The 18,691-nt window shown below is 39.2% G+C and overlaps 1 protein-coding gene and 1 pseudogene across 1 annotated transcript; both read right to left on the bottom strand.

Annotated features, from left to right (window-relative positions):
• Window positions 1–355: 355 nt before the first annotated feature.
• Window positions 356–2,193, bottom strand: LOC141841704 (cytochrome P450 71A1-like; annotated as a pseudogene).
• An 8,617-nt stretch (window positions 2,194–10,810) lies between these two features.
• On the bottom strand, window positions 10,811–12,525 carry LOC141841736 (cytochrome P450 71A1-like). The gene is made up of 2 exons (XM_074729929.1): window positions 11,611–12,525; window positions 10,811–11,446 (listed from the first exon to the last, which is right to left on the bottom strand). The coding sequence occupies exons 1-2, from the start codon at window positions 12,523–12,525 to the stop codon at window positions 10,811–10,813; spliced, it is 1,551 nt and encodes a 516-aa protein (XP_074586030.1).
• Between the last annotated feature and the right edge of the window lie 6,166 nt (window positions 12,526–18,691).

The following is an 18,691-nucleotide window of genomic DNA, read 5'->3' as shown; positions in this document are numbered from 1 at the left end:
AATTGAGATATCGATCTTTGTCGAAAAGACTTATCTGGGGAGGTCGACGATTCTACTAGTTGAGTTGGCTCGGTAATTGATGCGCCCTATGGAGTCTAAGCTGATCGAGTTAAAAACCCATCATGTGATCTTTTATTTACCTCCGCATCAATAGCCTATAAATATTATAACCACGTGGAAATAAGAAATGAAATATATCAAATACCAATCCAAAGTCCATGGAGATCAAGCCTAGTCACATGATCCTACGCGACATTGACTTTCATGTTAGTTGAACATATAACTTTCTTAATTATTACAGATGAGGGTGTTCTAGTAGTGTCCACAACAATAATTAAACCCCACGTTTTACATGTGTCGTTGAATTTGTGGGATGATAATAAAAACAAATATATAAATATAAGATGATAAGCATAAATTTATTTGAGTACACCATATTCAACATTGCATGCGCATCATAATTATTATTATATTATGCTTAAGCTTTGAAGGGCCTTCCTTGTAGAACGACGCACGATTTCTTTAGCAAGGCGAGCCCATGCACCTCGTCCGTGTCCATGTCCTCGGAGCTCATCCCGTCGGGCATCTCCCAGTCGAAATAGTACAGCAAGCTCGCGAGGGCAACCTCCACGGCGACCGTGCCGAATCCGACGCCTGGGCAGCCTCTCCGCCCTGCTCCGAACGGCAGGTACCTGAAGTCGCTCGTCCTCTTGAAGTCGAGTGCAGTACCAGCATGATCACCGGAATTTCCCAGGAACCTCTCCGGCAGGAACTCCTCAGCCTTGTCCCACAAAGTAGGATCTCTTGCGATCGCCCAGACATTGACGGACACCCTCGTGCCCTTGGGGACGTGGTAGCCCTGGAGCTCGGTGGGCTTCGTGGATTCTCGAGGGAGCAACAGAGGACCTGGTGGGTGCAAACGGAGTGTCTCCTTGAGCGCCGCCTTCAATCGCTTCATCCCTTCTAAGGCCTCTTCTCTTATTTCTTCTCCTCTGGGTCCGACGACTCGCCGGATCTCCTCTTGCACTTTTGCCATTTCTTCGGGGTGCCGGATTAGCTCCGCCATTGCCCATTCCAGCGTTGCTCTCATCGTGTCAGTTCCTGCAACAACCATGTCCTGCAAAAGGAAGATTATAGATCGATGTCAAGCAGAGGAAGAAGATCTAGATATATAATGACCAAAAAATAACAGTCCGTTTCTTCTTGTAAATTCAATTTATGTAAAATATATAAAAATTAATTTTTATTTTGTTCGAAAAGAGAGTCAGACAGAGTTTACCATAATGATGCCTTTGATGTTGTCCATGGTTAGCGAAATGTTAGTGGAGGAAGAAGCGGCGTCGTCGTCGTCGCTATCGCCCAAAGAGAGCAAGATGTCGACCAGATCCATGTCGTCAGCGTCGATTTTGGCGGTGAGCTTCCTCCGGCGATGCTCAGCTATGACTTTCTCGAGCAGAGCGTCGAGCTCCAGCCCGATCTTTCTAGCTCTGCCGTCCAGGCCACTCAGCCAATCGATCCAGGCCAGCCAGGGGATGTAAGTCGCGCACCGGGAACTCACCCATGAGCTCCGTTAAGTCCCCGAAGAGAGCCCGGAGCTGGCTGCCCCTGCCCTTCGCGTCGGCGTACGTCCGCCCGAGCGCCACCCTGCAGATGAGGTCGCTCGCGAAGTCGATGATCAGCTCGCTCAAGTTCACCGGGCCGGAGGCGGCGCGGATCCTGGCGACGAGGGCGGCGGCCTCCTCCTCGCGGATCTTGCGGAAGGAGTGCACCTGCTTCTGGCTGAGGAGGTGGAGGACGCAGATGCGCCGCATTTGGCGCCACGGCTCGCCGTACTTGCCGAAGGCCATCTCCTGCGAGCGGTAGAAGAGTCGGTCGGCGAGGCTCGAGTGCGGGCGGCTCGCGAAGGCGAGGTCGCGGGTCTCCAAGACCTCTTGGGCGGCCGCCGGCGAGGAGACGACGACGGTGTGGACGCGGCCCAAGCGGAGGGCCATGATGGGGCCATGCTTCTCGGCGAGAGCTCGCAGGGAGCGGTGCGGGAGGGAACCGAGCTGGTGGAGGTTCCCAAAGACAGGGAGACCAGGCACCGCAGGGGGATGACCGACCGGTGATTTCTTGGACCGTGTCCACCGGATGCAGAACACGAAGAAGAGAAACCACGAGGCAACAACCACAAGAGAAGATTGATAAAACATGCCGCCGCCTCCGGCAATAGATCGCCGGATTATTCCAATCAAAATGATACGAACAACTTGCTGCTCCTCGCCACCAAATTTATATCATTGCGATCGTGCGAGATACACGCCCACAGTTGGGTCGATTTAGACGTCTGAAAACAGTAGGAACACTCAAATTTCACCATGTTGGTCATGCATGCCATTTTGTTACCTTCTCGGTCATCGACTTTTGACTTTTGAGTTTGATATTGCCAAGTGTCTAAATGCCTGTTACAAATATACTACTTAGCTAGGGTATCTCAATTTTGGTGGATTACAATTATTCTCAACGAAGGAGATGGCCGGTGAGAGGACTACCTTGTATCAAACATCCTGATCAATTATGTGAAACATGCATGTTTAGTTGAGAAACATTTCAGAAAAAACTTTATGCTAAGAGTCAAGAGCCTGAAAGCTGCTTGAGCTAGTACACATAGACGTTTGTGGTCCAATAAAGTCAAGTTCACTTGATATTTCCTTCTCTTCAAACATGATTTTTTTCGAAAAACTTTAATGTATTTCTTGAAGCAAAAATCGGAGATCTTCGACATATTAAAGAAATTCAAGGCTATGGTGGAAAAGGAAAGCGACTTTGAGATAAAAATCATGCGATCTAATCAAGGAGGAAAATTATGTTTCAATAGAATTTTAAGAATTCTGTGAAGCAAATGGAATACGATGATTTTTAATAGTTCTAAGATTCCCTCAACAAAATAGAATGACAAAAGAAAGAATAGAACCATCCTTGACATAGCAATGAGCATGCTCAAAAGCAAAAGGTTGCCAAAGGAATTTTGGACAGAAACGGTTGTATGTGCAATATACTTAGTCAACCGGTCACCAACAAGTTGTATGTAGGGCAAGACACCACAAGAAGCATGAAGCGGAAGGAAGCCTGAGATCTCTCATCAAAAAGTTTTTGGAAGTATAGCCCATGTGGATAAGAGCAACCTTGGAGAGAGTCCAACAAGTCATTCTTAGCTATAATGGTAGGTAGCAAGTACCGATTAAGTATCACGTATACATAATTATCACATTATGTTATCAACTAATTGAATATTCACATAAACATCGGGTTGTTAACGCATTAACACGTATACACCATATATATAAACCCAACTTCACCTCTATCCACGTTGACCTTGAAGAGAGTCCAACAAATCAACGCTTCAAGTTAAAGTCAGCCAAATAATTGTGAGATCATATCTCGATGGTTCTAACATGTTTAATTTCAGACTAATCTTGGAGAGAGTCCAACAAACCAAACAAGAAATTAAACTCCGATTCTAATCATATTATTGGAAGGTGTAAGGTTTAATTAACAAACAGGAGCAGCAACACTGGCTTCACCCCTCAGCTCCATCCAACAGCAGCTTGCTGCCATCCGCTGCCAGTTGCTGCAGTCCGCCCAGCAGCATGTCATCCATGATCGAAGAGATCTACAAACATGTGGACATGATTTTGCACTTTCCTAAATGATCCCTTAAAGCTAGATGACACCCCTTCAAACTTGCATTTGTTCCGGGCTGCCCATACATAGTATATAACACTTGAGATGCCAAGGAATCTTGCTTTGACTTTGTTTTCAGCTCCTTTATATTTCCTTCTTACTCCATTCAACAGCTCCTCAATATTTTTGAACTGAAAATTGATGTCAAGCTATTGCTTTACCTTTCCCCAAAGCGCACAAGCAAAGGAACATTTGAAGAAAAGATGATCCATTGTTTCCTCCTCTTGGCTACATACCGGGCATACATTGTTTGGCTCATATGACATTCGATCCGCCGTACGAAGCTTTCTTTGTGTTAGAAGCCACATGATGAACCGGTGCTTAGGCATAATCTCCAATCTCCAAAGTGTTGGCACCCATGGAAGTTTTTTATTGGTACCTTGAAAGAACTGATATGCTTTTGCTACCCCTTTCTTTTCCATGACAAACCGATCCATTATCTTCATGTTTGCTTCACCCACTCCACTTGAGTTTTGCTTGATTTTCTCCTTAATTTCCACCAACCTTTTGATCAAAGGGGAGTCTGTGGCCTTTGCTTCCCATGTCCAAAAATCAGCCCCCTTTACATAATGATGATGAACTCATTTTATTCATAGCATATCCGTTCTTGATTGTATCTCCCATAAGAATTTGGTGAGCAACGCTAGCTTCATTCCACACAAGTAGGTTCCGAAGATGATAACCACCATTCTCCTTTGGCAAACAAATTGTGTCCGAAGCTATAGGAGAATACTTTGAGTCCCACACAAATAACCGACATGTAGCTTTAATTTTGTCAATTACTCCTCCCGGCGCCATCGATAGCATTGAAAGTCAATAACATTCCATTCCTTGAAGGACCATTTTGACAAGCTCTAACCTTCCCGCATAAGATAAAGATTGTTTTGGCCAGTTACTCATCCTCCTTGTGATCGCATCTAATAGAGGCCCATAATTTGCAACTCGTAGTTTTCCCGCCGCTAAAGGAATATCCAAGTACTTAAAAGGAAACACCCCCTCTTGAAAGTCCAAAATTCTCATCAATTCGGCTTTTGCATTTGCATCAACCCCCGCGATATAGAGCTATGATTTTAGTGGATTTGCTCTCAAACCGGCCTCCTTCCCAAACCTCTCCAAGCAATCTGCTAGAAGCCTTAAGGAAGACGATTCATCCGCTCTTGCAAACAACGAAAATCAAATATGATAAATAGTTGTCATTGTGCTTCTTTAGTAGTAAGTATATAATGATATTTTTATTGATTGAAATTAATTTGTAATCCTTATTTTGATTTGTTATTTTTATTATCATGCGAAATATTGAGTACAGTAGTGAGCTTAATAGCTGTTGGATAGTCATATATTCTTGAATAAAATAAAATTTAATTTCTACATGTCTTGTTTGAGTATAAAAAAAATAGAATTGAGCAAGATATCGCTCCGATATTATTACATTAGATTTTAGGTATAATACTAACGAAAAGATATAGTTCTTAAAAAAATATTTTTATACTATACATTAATTGTAATTTTGTATTACTTAAACGATACACAATAAGTTATTTTTAAAAAAATATTATAAAATGAACTTTCATAATATATACTTATTTGTAATATGAGAAATGATATACTACATGAAAATACAACGAGTAATGATTCATAGCATAAAAAATGTCATGAATGCAGCATGACACTTACATTAGCAGTGGATCATGACACACTAAACATAGATGTGAGATCCATTGCATGGATGTGGGATCCATGTCTATAGTATATCATGTTACATTTTTATGTTGTATTTTCATGTAATTTATCATTGCTCTAAATTCAAAAATATTTGTAGTACTTAACAGCTAATAATAATGTATTTACTTGATAGAGGAGAGAGAGATAATTAATGAAAAATGATAAATCCGAGTCAATCTCATGGACTCAATCCCTGGGAGTGGTCGGCTCGGTCCCACGGAAGTTTCTCACTGACCACCAGGGTAAATCGAGAAGCGCATACGGCGGCCAATCCAGATGCCCAGCATCCTTTGATTGTGTTTCCCATTTGGAAGAAAATTCTTACAAATACGCCGTAGCTGAGGATCGAACCGCGGGTCCCTGGGTCATAACTCGAATGTCCTACCGTTGCACCATGCCCCGGGGACGATAATTGAAGAGATACATAACAATGGAGAGATGTAATTCGTGTAGCTGACCATAAATACTTGGAACACAATTTGTGAACTTAGGTATGTTGTTGTCAATGGAAAGATCGAAACTCTAGCACAACTTGAGATTTTAATCCTTGGCATTGAGCATATGTTTCCTAGCTGAACAATTCAGGTATTTTGAATTTACAACACTACATTTCTGTTTGATTAAATCATTTCTAAAAAATTTATTTCTCGTCAGTTTATAGTTTCTATTTATAAAGCCTCTGATTGATTGCACTGAACTCTTTTTGCAATCGCATCAAAGATGAATTGTAATCAAACTACCAGACCAATAAAATAGGAAGATGATGGATGATTAGGAGTTCAACTACTTCTGGGACTGATATTACCATAAGTTAAATAATGCTTGGATTTGGAGCTTTGCACCTAGTAAATTACCAGTTGTAATCAAACAGCCAAAGTTCAAAATGTTCGGTACTAAAAGTGCACCAGGATTGGGTTGAATTCAAATGTTTTGCTGGCTTTATGTTTGTTCAAATTGCATTTCAAGTCCAATAGAAACAGGCAATGGATAAGGACTTTGTCAAAGGAGGCTAGCATTCCATATATAACTTATATATAACTCATTTTAGATTTTTTTTTTAAAATTAAATATTATAATTATAATATTAAATATAAAAAAAATAATTACTCGTACGAAATAACAATCTAACACATCTCGTGCAACTAAAATTTTTTCATTTAAAAAAAAATTATACTTAAATACTATATTCCAACAGTTAAATTCTAAAAAAAATTAAATAATTTAATTATATGTAAAAATAATAATAATAAATATTATTATTTCTATTTCAGACATTCAAAATTTTCTATCGATTTAGTGCAGGATAAGGGGGATGTACAAAATTGTGCAAATTATAAGGACATTAAATTAATGAGTCATACCATGAAACTTTGGGAAAGAGTAATAGAAAAACGATTAAGGAAAGATATTATGTTCACCGAAAATCAATTTGGGTTTATGCCTGGTAGGTCGACAATAGAAGTTATACATCTTCTCAAGCAACTAATTGAAAAGTATCGGGGGCAAAAGCAAGATCTACATATGATATTTGTTGATTTAGAAAAAGTTTATGATAGAGTCCCAAGGGAAATTATATGGAGGATTCTAGAAAAGAGGGGTGTTAGCGTAGTATATATTGACCTAATTAAGGATATGTATGAGAAAGTAACGACTAGAGTGAAGACTTCAGGCGGATTAACTAAAGCATTTCCAATAAAGATAGGGTTACATCAAGGGTCAGTTCTAAGTCCTTATCTTTTTACACTAATCATAGATGAACTTACTGGACACATTCAAGATACCGTACCATGGTGCATGTTGTTTGCAGATGATATTGTATTGGTAGATGAGACACGTGATGGAGTAAATGCTAAATTAGAATCTTGGCGAGAAACACTAGAAGAGAAAGGTTTTAGGCTTAATAGAATAAAGACAGAATATATGGAATTTAAGTTTAGCAATATTGAACGTAATGAGACAAGTATTAAAATAGGAGATGATGAGTTGTCTGGAACTGAGAGTTTTAAATATTTAGGATCATTTTTGCAAGCCGATGGAGGGATTGAGAGAGATGTCTTACATAGAATACAAACAGGATGGTTGAAGTGGAGGAGAGCATCAGATGTTTTATGTGATCGTAAAGTGCCTTTAAAACTTAAAGGAAAGTTCTATAAAACGGCAGTTAGACCTGCCATGTTATATGGCGCTGAATGTTGGGCTATGACTCGAGCACATGAGCAAAAGATGAGAGTTGCGGAGATGAGGATGTTAAGATGGATGTGTGGACATACGAAGATGGACAGAATAAGAAATGAGAGCATTAGAGAGAAAGTTGGAGTTGCATCTATTGAGGAAAAACTCCGTGAGACACGTTTAAGGTGGTACGGACATGTACTTAGACGACCGATAAATGCTCCAGTTAGGCGGTATGAAATTATGACAAATACGCATATCAAACGAGGGCGAGGTAGACCAAAAAAGACTTGGTTAATAATAATAAAATAAGATAAAATTTATTTAAATATAAATGATGATATAATATGAGATAGAGCTCAATGGCGTAAAAGGATCCATATAGTCGATCCCACTTAGTGGGATAAGGCTTGGTTGTTGTTGTTGTTGTTGTTGTTATTGTATTTAGTGCAGGATAACTTTTTAATATAAATATATATAAAAATAATATTTAAATTATTTTCTCTTATAATATAAAGTTCTCCCAATCTTTTATAAGAATTTTGTAATCCCCGATGTTATCTCACTAGTACCTGATAATTATATTCTTGTGAAGAACTTGAACTTCCTGTAAAATCATTTTTTACATTTGATATTTTTTAATATTTTATTAATGTATGTCAACTTTATTCCATTTTATCACTCTAATTTTGAATTTGCCCTTCTTCCTCATTTTTTTTTTGCCTTATTGGACGAATGAGAGTTTTACAATTATATAGTGGAATACTGGATATCTAATTTATGTATATGTAAAAGTCTATTTTTCGTTAAGCGACCGACCGATGATCTGGTACCATTTATCTTTTTAGAAAAAAAAATATTTATTAAATGAATCTAATGAATGAATTGTCCAGATATAGATATGGTATCCGGGGCAATGGTGCCGCTGTAGGATATCTAAGTCGTCACTCAGACACCCGCAATTCGGTTCACAACTATGACATATATACAAGAATTTCCCTTTAAATGGGGATAGTAATCAAAAGATATTGAGCATCTGAGTTAACTGCTACGATCACCTCTAGAGATAGTACTAACTGGAATTATCCTTTTTTTTATTAGATTAGGTAAAGCATCCTATCTACGAACTGTCCATCTCTCGTGCCCACGGAGCAAAATGATTTTGATTGGTCAGAAATTGCAGAGAAGCATAGCATGAACTCCTATTTATTATGATGTCACAAATAAAAGAGCTCTCTAATAACAAGAAGAAAGCTTTTATTATTATTATTATTATTATTATTATTATTATTATTATTATTTAAAAATAATAATTTTATAATTATAATTTTTTATTTTATTTAACAAAAAATAGAAAAATAAATCGTTGTTCAACCATACAAAATCAGTCGTTCAACGATTTTTTTATAAAAAATATTTATTTTTAATATTTATTTTTTAATCATCTTGTCACTTTCATTGGAGATGAATAAAAATTTTAAAATTATTTTATAAACCTTTTAAATTATTCAAATGTGAAAAATAAATAAATACTTGCATTCATCTAAATATCTAATATTTTTCTCTCACACACATACACTATACGCTTCAAAAATTTTAAAATATTTCATATATTTAATAATATCCTCTAAATTTCTAAATTTTTTTAAAAAAATTTGACAAATCCGAATAACACTGCCTCAACTCCATTCGATATGTATCTATCTCAAGATTGTTTGGTTGTTGACAACTAATTTGGGATGATATCTCTATCATACTCATTTTCTTCTTATTAACCATCAATTATATCTTCGAACTTGATAAATCAGGAAGAAAGAATCAAGAAGGGCAAGTGTCGATGAATGTATTAACGATAAAGAACCCATAACGCTATCTTTTATTATAAGAATTCAATGACCACCATACTCATCACACATAAAGTACGAATATGCATCGGGAGATAGATGACTTGAAATGAATAGTTTGATCTACGAAGGTGTGATCTTTACAAAGTCATAGACCACTATTAGTACCGATGCAGTCATTGATAATGACTAAAAGGATCATGATTTTTTGAAATGTATCACGAGTATGTTGGCTTAACTACTCCAATGCTCAAGTCAAGTTTTTAACAGATAAATGGAGAAGGAGAATAGTAAAAACTAATCTTTGGATGGATAGTCGATAAATGTGTATTCGATTAACTTACCTTTATCTTAACAATAAACTCCTTTATATCATCAAAAATAATACCCTTTAGATTCCGTAATGGGTAGTCCTATTGCAATAAGGTAAATATTACATCGTCATATCTTCGAGTCAAATCACCCACGTTTTATCTTGTGAAAGATCACGTAGGATCGCGCTATAGAGGCTTTATTGTTCCACATATTATGATAATCCATTTACGATCCCGCGTATCTATGACTAATTGAGGGACTTGAGCGAGGAGTTGACATGTTAAGCGGAAAGGCGTCGGATCAGTGGAATTGAATCAATTGAGTATATAAGAGTGTCGGTTCGGGGACTGAGATGAGATGAGCAAGAGTGTTGATTTGGCAGGGCTAACCCGATTGAGATATCGATCTTTGTCTTTATTGGAGGAGGTCAATGATTCTACTAGTTGATGAGTTGGCTAATTGATGTGCCTTATAAGGCATCTGCATTGGTGCGTTAATCGGTGTTAATGATGACGTGGCTAATTCTGCACGTTAACGCGTTCATTCTTTTGAACCTTATGTGCAGTGTGGTGGGCCAACCTCTATTATTTGACGTTATAATAGGATAAAAGTGGGTCTAAATATATTTTTACTCGTTATAACTCCTCTGATTGCAGATGCTCTAAAGTCTAAGTTGACCGAGTTAAAAACTCACCACGTGGTCCTTTATTGACGTCCGCATCAATAGCCTATAAATTATAACCACGTGGAAATAAGAAATGAAATATATCACATGGCAATCCAAAGTCCATGGAGATCCATCAAGCCGAGTCACATGATCCTAGGCGACATTGACTTTCATCTTAGTTAACTAAGATGAGGGTGTTCAAGTAGCGTCCACAACAATAATTAAACCCCACGTTCTACATGTGTCGTTGAATTTGTCGGATGATAATAAAAACAAAAATATAAATATAAGATGATAAGCATAAATTTATTTGAGTACATATTCAACATTGCATGCGCATCATAATTATTATTATATTATATTATGCTTAAGCTTTGAAGGGCCTTCCTTGTAGAACGACGCACGATTTCTTTAGCAAGGCGAGCCCATGCACCTCGTCCGTGTCCATGTCCTCGGAGCTCATCCCGTCGGGCATCTCCCAGTCGAAATAGTACAGCAAGCTCGCGAGGGCAACCTCCACGGCGACCGTGCCGAATCCGACGCCTGGGCAGCCTCTCCGCCCTGCTCCGACCGGCAGGTACCTGAAGTCGCTCCTCTTGAAGTCGAGGGCAGTACCAGCATGATCACCGGAATCTCCTAGGAACCTCTCCGGCAGGAACTCCTCAGCCTTGTCCCACAAAGTAGGGTCTCTTGCGATCGCCCAGACATTGACGGACACCCTCGTGCCCTTGGGGACGTGGTAGCCCTGGAGCTCGGTGGGCTTCGTGGATTCTCGAGGGAGCAACAGAGGACCTGGTGGGTGCAAACGGAGTGTCTCCTTGAGCACCGCCTTCAATCGCTCCATCCCTTCTAAGGCCTCTTCTCTTATTTCTTCTCCTCTGGGTCCGACGACTCGCCGGATCTCCTCTTGCACTTTTGCCATTTCTTCGGGGTGCCGGATTAGCTCCGCCATTGTCCATTCCAGCGTTGCTCTCATCGTGTCAGTTCCTGCAACAACCATGTCCTGCAAAAGGAAGATATAGATCGATGTCAAGCAGAGGAAGAAGATCTAGATATATAATGACGAAAAAATAACAGTCCATATCTTCTTGTAAATTCAATTTATATAAAATATATAAAAATTAAATTTTATTTTATTTTGTTCGAAAAGAGAGACAGAGAGATTACCATAATGAGGCCTTTGATGTTGTCCATGGTGAGCGAAATATTAGTGGAGGAAGAAGCGGCGTCGTCGTCGTCGCTATCGCCCAAAGAGAGCAAGATGTCGACCAGATCCATGTCGTCAGGGTCGATTTTGGCGGTGAGCTTCCTCCGGCGATGCTCAGCTATGACTTTCTCGAGCAGAGCGTCGAGCTCCAGCCCGATCTTCCTAACTCTGCCGTCCAGGCCACTCAGCCAATCGATCCAGGCCAGCCAGGGGATGTAGTCGCGCACCGGGAACTCACCCATGAGCTCCGTTAAGTCCCCGAAGAGAGCCCGGAGCTGGCTGCCGCTGCCCTTCGCTTCGGCGTACGTCCGCCCGAGCGCCACCCTGCAGATGAGGTCGCTCGCGAAGTCGATGATCAGCTCGCTCAAGTTCACCGGGCCGGATGCGGCGCGGATCCTGGCGACGAGGGCGGCGGCCTCCTCCTCGCGGACCTTGCGGAAGGAGTGCACCTGCTTCTGGCTGAGGAGGTGGAGGACGCAGATGCGCCGCATTTGGCGCCACGGCTCGCCGTACTTGCCGAAGGCCATCTCCTGCGAGCGGTAGAAGAGTCGGTCGGCGAGGCTCGAGTGCGGGCGGCTCGCGAAGGCGAGGTCGCGGGTCTCCAAGACCTCTTGGGCGGCCGCCGGCGAGGAGACGACGACGGTGTGGACGCGGCCCAAGCGGAGGGCCATGATGGGGCCATGCTTCTCGGCGAGAGCTCGCAGGGAACGGTGCGGGAGGGAGCCGAGCTGATGGAGGTTCCCAAAGACAGGGAGACCAGGCACCACAGGGGGATGACCGACCGGTGATTTCTTGGACCGTGTCCACCACCGGATGCAGAACACGAAGAAGAGAAACCACGAGGCAACAAGCACAAGAGAAGATTGATAAAACATGCCGCCGCCTCCGGTAATAGATCGCCGGATTATTCCAATCAAAATGATACGAACAAATTGCTGCTCCTCGCCACCAAATTTATCTCATTGCGATCGTGCGAGATACACGCCCACTGTTGGATAGATTTAGACGTTTGGAAACAGTAGGAGCACTCAAATTTCATCATGCTGATCATCCATGTCATTTTCACTACAAAAATATGATTAATAAGCGACCGACCATTTCCGGCTAATCGATCGTTATTCTAAGCAACGTAAATATACCGTCGTGTATTTTTTAATCGCTGAGAATCATTTTCGTGGCTATTATTTAGCGACGACTTTTTTTCCTGTTATAAATATTAATGAGGAAATTATTTTTTCCATCGCTAGTTAGCGACGGAGAAAATAATTCCGTCGCTAAAACCCGATATGGGCACGTGGAGGATGGAAAGCAGATAGCGATGGAATTTTATTATTCCGTCACTAAATAGCTATGGAATAATAACATTTCATCGTTAAATTTAAAAAAAATATTCATGCGACGGAATTATAATAATTTAATTTTTTTAAATATTTTTTTTATTTTTTGGAATTTCCTGTTTACATATCAATAAATCTAATATAACATAATACTAATACACTGATAAGCCAACAATGGTAAAATATAACACTAATATAATATCTGAATTTAACACACATGCCAAAATATCTGATATCCTCCAATATAATCTGAATACAATAACATAAATACAAATATATGGATACATTGATACTGTATATCAAATGTCAAAATACAATAACTGATCAGAATTATATCTAAACGAACTGAACCAAAATAAAAGATCCTACAAAAAAGACAATAAGATAGGTCAGTAATAACTTAATTATAAAAAAGTATTTGAAAAATGCATGTTTACAAGTAATAACTTAAATAAATTAGAAGTAATAGAAATGTTAGCATACCTCGCAGGCAGCTACTGATCAGGAGCATTAGGGTCCTGAGTGTCCGCACCTTGCAGATCATGATAACATGGCATGAGTGGCGTCGGGCCCATGACATCCACGAATGTCGTCATCTGCCGCACAAGATGATTGTAATTCCGTTGCTGCGCCTCTAATGCGGAGAGTCGATTCTTTAATTCTTGATTTTCTTGTTGTAGAGCTTCTATTGCAGAAGATGATCCGTTGGGACGACCCCTAGCTCTAGGGGTCATCACACGATCATATACGACTCTCGCTTGGGACCCTAGACCGTAGAGGGTGGAGCTCTTCTTCTTCCCACAGACCACATCATAGTATATCTCATTCAACTGGTCGGTTGAGAGATCCTGCCTCTCCCCTCCCTCAACAGCAGGCGCAAATGCCTGTGCAACTCTAGTAGACATTTTAGCCTGTTTAAAATTAAATTAATATAAAATTTAAGATTATAAAAAATAATTACAATACTAAAATATGAAATAAATTTAAAAATTATTTTTTTACGTCTAATGCCTGCGAGCGAAGATCGATAAATGTGTCATCCTTGGACTTGTGTGTCTACGTAAAAATCTCCCAACAAGTAGGAGGGCGCTATAACTCGTGCTTCTGAAAATATAAAAATACAATTAAATAAAAATCAAATTATTATTAATTAAATAATTCTAATACAAATATATTAATTGTAAACTTACCAAGTCCAAGGTATGCTCAACAATGGAACGGAATCCAGCTGTATGCTTTGTGGATCCAGTGCTAGGGCCAGCCAGCTCGGTGTTTCTATTGGATCGAGCTGTCGCTGAATTTGTCTGCCATCTTTCTGCTTGCCAGATGACTTGCCATGCAGCCCAAATGTCCTCTGGGATGAAAGATGGTCTGGTGCCCTTTCTTCTGCATTTATAGAGCAGATCTTTGTATAATTTGACACAAGCAGCATTCCAGGTGTCTTTAAACTCCTGCTCGTGCCCTGGCTCACAAGTATATTTTTTCTGCAAGTAAAAAAAATCAATTAGTAGAAACAAAAAATAACTTCATTGGTGATTAAAATGACTTACCACAAACTCATCATAGTAGAAGCTTCGTATGCCCTAGTCGACATGCCTCCTGAACGACATACTCGCTCGTGAAATTTACTAGAAATGTATGTCGCAACTTTGTGACCATCAGGCGTAAAACTGCATTATAAAACATATAAATGTTAGACATATGACATGCAATTATTTATAAATTAAAAATTACTAATAACACCAATACTTACCACCCGCCAACAACTCTCAACACAATCCGACCACCTGGTGCTGCTGCCTGATCAGACATATCTGTATCTGCAAAATCATAAATGAAGGAGAGAAAAGAAATATCTGTATCTACTTCATTTACTTTTCCAGCTAAATTTCAGCTATAGAGGAATGGAATGAACCAACAGCAAGTTTGATGTATAACAATGCAATAAAAAGTTCATAAGGTACTTGACCTCATTCAAGGTTATTTATTACTAAAAGAAACAAGTGACCTCATTCAAGTTCATTAATACCAGACAGGTTGCTGAACACTAAAAGTTTAGTGTAAGAATATATTACAGGACACTATAGAGCATATCATGTCATAAGCATATACCATTCAAAAAAACAATATACCAAAGCTCCAACTATATATGACTCACTTAATTCCTATCATACAATACAATGCAACTCGCATATAAAACAATATAGTTCTTACATACAAATTGAAAATGAAAAGAGTTGTGACAACTCAGTTTGATAAATATGATTAAGACAATATTTGATTTTGTTTACCTTTTTTTTTTTTTCAAATAAAAGGATTGGTTATCCTTTTGTTAGATATATATATTAATTGCAGCCTGAGCTACGTAACTAATTAAAAGTAGACTAACAATAACTAAAACTGTTATTAAAAAAACTGAAGAAAAATGGTGAATTTATTAGTTATTTCCTAATAACTAAATCTCCTCTCAAATGAGATCATAGCTGAGCTATATTTTCAAAATCCTATCTATTATCACTCATATATTCTGATCGATGTATGTTCTTCTATGATTCTTGTTGCTCGTGTGCTGTTAGTAATTTGCATGCTGTGTGGCAAGAAGCATCAATTCCAGAGCCTCGAGGAGAAATCGCTGTGAGGAGAAATCGCCGCGAGAGAGTGCCGGAGGAGAGCGCTGCGTGAGTAGCTTTCACCGGAGGAGAGAACGAGAGGGAGAACGCGAGAGAAAATGGGAGAGAAAACGCCGAAGGAGAGAATGGGAGAGAAATCGCCGGGATCACAGGAAACACGCACGGAGGAAGAAAAGGGTTCTGCAATAGCCCTAAATCGTGACATTAGCGACGGAATATTCAATCCATCGCTAATTAGCGACGGAATATTCAATTCCGTCGCTAAATAGCGACGGAATTGAATATTCCGTCAGAAAGCCGTCGGTAAACTCTGATCTTCACTATTCAGGGGTTATTTTCATTGCTGAAATAGCGACAAAAATAAATATTCCGTCGCTAAACTATATTCATGTTGATTTCTAAATAATTCCGTGAATTATTTAACGACGGATTATTAGTTTCGTCCTTAAATAACGACGGAATATTTATTTCCGTAGCTATATAACGACGGAAATTTATGCCCATCGCTATTTAGCGACGGAAGTAAATATTCTGTCGCTAAATTATTTGTTAGCGACGGATATGAATATATCCGTCGTTAAATAGCGATAGAAAAAAATTTTGTCGCTATTTCATGATTTCCTTGTAGTGTTTGTTGCCTTCTCGGTTATCGACTTTTGAATTTTGAGTTTGATATTGCCAAGTGTCTAAATGCTAGCTACAAATACACTACTTGATTAGGGTATCTCAATTTTAATGGACTAGAATTGTTCTCAACGAGAACTACCTTACATCAAACATCCTAATCAATTATGTGAAACATGTCTAGTTGAGAAATATTTTAGAAAAAACTTTCCAAAAAAGTATCATACACACAGATGTTTGTGGCCCAATAAAGCCAAGTTCACTTAATAAGAATAAATATTTCCTTCCCTTCATAGATGATTTTTCTCGGAAAACTTGGATGTATTTCTTTAAGCAAAAATTGGAGGTCTTCGACGTATTCAAGAAATTCAAGACTATGGTGGAAAAGGAGAGCAGCTTTGAGATAAAAACCATACGATCTAATGAGGAGAAGAATTACTTCAATAGAATTTCAAGATTTCTGTGAAGCAAATGGAATACGATGATCTTTAATTGTTCCAAGATCCCTCAACAAAATGGAGTGGCGAAAATAAAGAATGGAACCTTCCTTGACATAGCAAGGAGCATACTCAAAAGCAAGAGGTTGCCAAAGGAATTTTGGACATGGCGGTTGCATGTACAGTATACTTAGCCAACCGGTCACCGACAAGGAGTGTGTGGGGCAAGACACCACAAGAAGACTGGAGTGGAAGGAAGCCTGAGATCTCTCATCTAAAAGTTTTTGGAAGTATAGCCCATGTTCATATGCCTGACGAATCAAGAAGCAAGTTAGATGATAAAAGCAATAAGTTTAACTTTATTGCTTATAACACTTGTTGGTGCCCCAGTTGATTTTGATGTGATCAACTAAGTTAGATGCTGTTGTGGTCTGATATCTCTAAGTGTGCAGAAGCTTAGGAATAGAGGAAGTCGAGCGGAAGACGCAGTGGAGAGTGAGCCGACGGGCTCGGTGCATCTGAGGGACGCGAAAGCTGTGGAGGAGTGCACCGGTGGATGGAGAAGGACATGCGCGACGTCCGAGAAACAAGTCAGGAGGAAGGACGCTCGAGGGATGAAAGGCCAGAGTCGGAGTCGGGTGAGCCTAACTCTGGTTGATCAGAAATCACCCAAACGATGTTTCTAAAAAAATCAACTCTGTTGACATTGAACAAGTCAAAATTTGGTGTGGCTTCAACGTGCGCTCCAGCCTTAATTTAATCATCCGTCAAATTAAGGATAGAGATTATCCTTAATCAAGGATGATTCAAATGTTGATAAACATTTATTTTTTAAAGGATAATATTTATCCTTTATCAAAAATCAATGATCAAGATTAAATCCTATCTACGATCAACGGTCAAGATTAATTTGCATAGGTTATAAATAGGCTTAGAAGCTAAAGAGAAAAACAGACTTCAATTGTAATATTTTTCTTAACTTCCGTTTTGTGCTACAAACGTCTGTAAGAGGCGTCTCTGCCTACAAAGAGATTTTGATAGTAAGCTTGAACCGTCTTGGCTTACAACCACCTAGGTTGTAACCAAGTACATCTGTTTGTATTCACCTCTTACTAGGTTTATTTCATTTAATTTATGTTGGGTTTATTTAATTGTTGAAACTAATATTTAGTCTTGTAAAGTTGTGCAAGAGATCCAGTTTTATTTACAGGGACAATTCACCCCCCTCTTGCAGGCCAACATCGATCCAACAACACCAACTCAAAAGGGTATAAGCTATATAATCTAGATACTGGAAAAATAATCATTAGTCGTGATGTCATATTTGCTGAAGAAGAAGAATGAAATTGGGAATCTCAAAATGAAGACTACAACTTCTTCCCATACTTTGAAGAAGAAGATACAGAACAACTAAGGATGGAGCAAACAAGAGAGAAGCAACTAAGGAAATTCATCTGCATCAACTTCAAGTAAAAGAGTACAACATATCAGGAGTTTACGAGACATTTATGAGTTAACTGAGAATCAAGATAATATTACTCTATTTTGTCTCTTTGCCGATTGTGAGCCTATGAATTTCCAAGAAGCTATAAAGAGCAAAAAGTGGAAAGATGCAATTGATGAAGAAATCAAGGCGATTGAGAAAATGACACATGGGAGATAACTTCACTTCCTGAAGGACATAAGACAATTGATATGAAGTGGGTGTACCAAACAAAGAAAAATGCCAAAGGAGGAAGTTGAAAGATACAAAGCAAGATTGGTGACAAAAGGCTATGATAAAAAAATTGGCATTGACTATAATGAGGTATTTGCTCCCGTTGTTTGATTAAAAACTGTTAAACTAATCATCTCTTTAGCAACTCAAAATAAGTGGAGCATACATCAAATAGATGTAAAATCTACTTTCTTAAATAGAATTCTAGAAGAAGAAGTCTATATTCCGTAACCATCAGGTTATAAAGTTAAAGGGCAAGAAGATAAAGTTCTAAAATTGAGGAAGACTCTCTACGG

The sequence above is a fragment of the Curcuma longa genome, chromosome 11 (assembly GCF_044706935.1).
Source record: "Curcuma longa cultivar G26 ecotype Majalengka, Jawa Barat chromosome 11, ITB_CL_G26_1.1, whole genome shotgun sequence".
In the NCBI taxonomy this organism is placed as follows: Eukaryota; Viridiplantae; Streptophyta; class Magnoliopsida; order Zingiberales; family Zingiberaceae; genus Curcuma; species Curcuma longa.
This window is presented reverse-complemented; position numbering and strand designations above follow the sequence as displayed.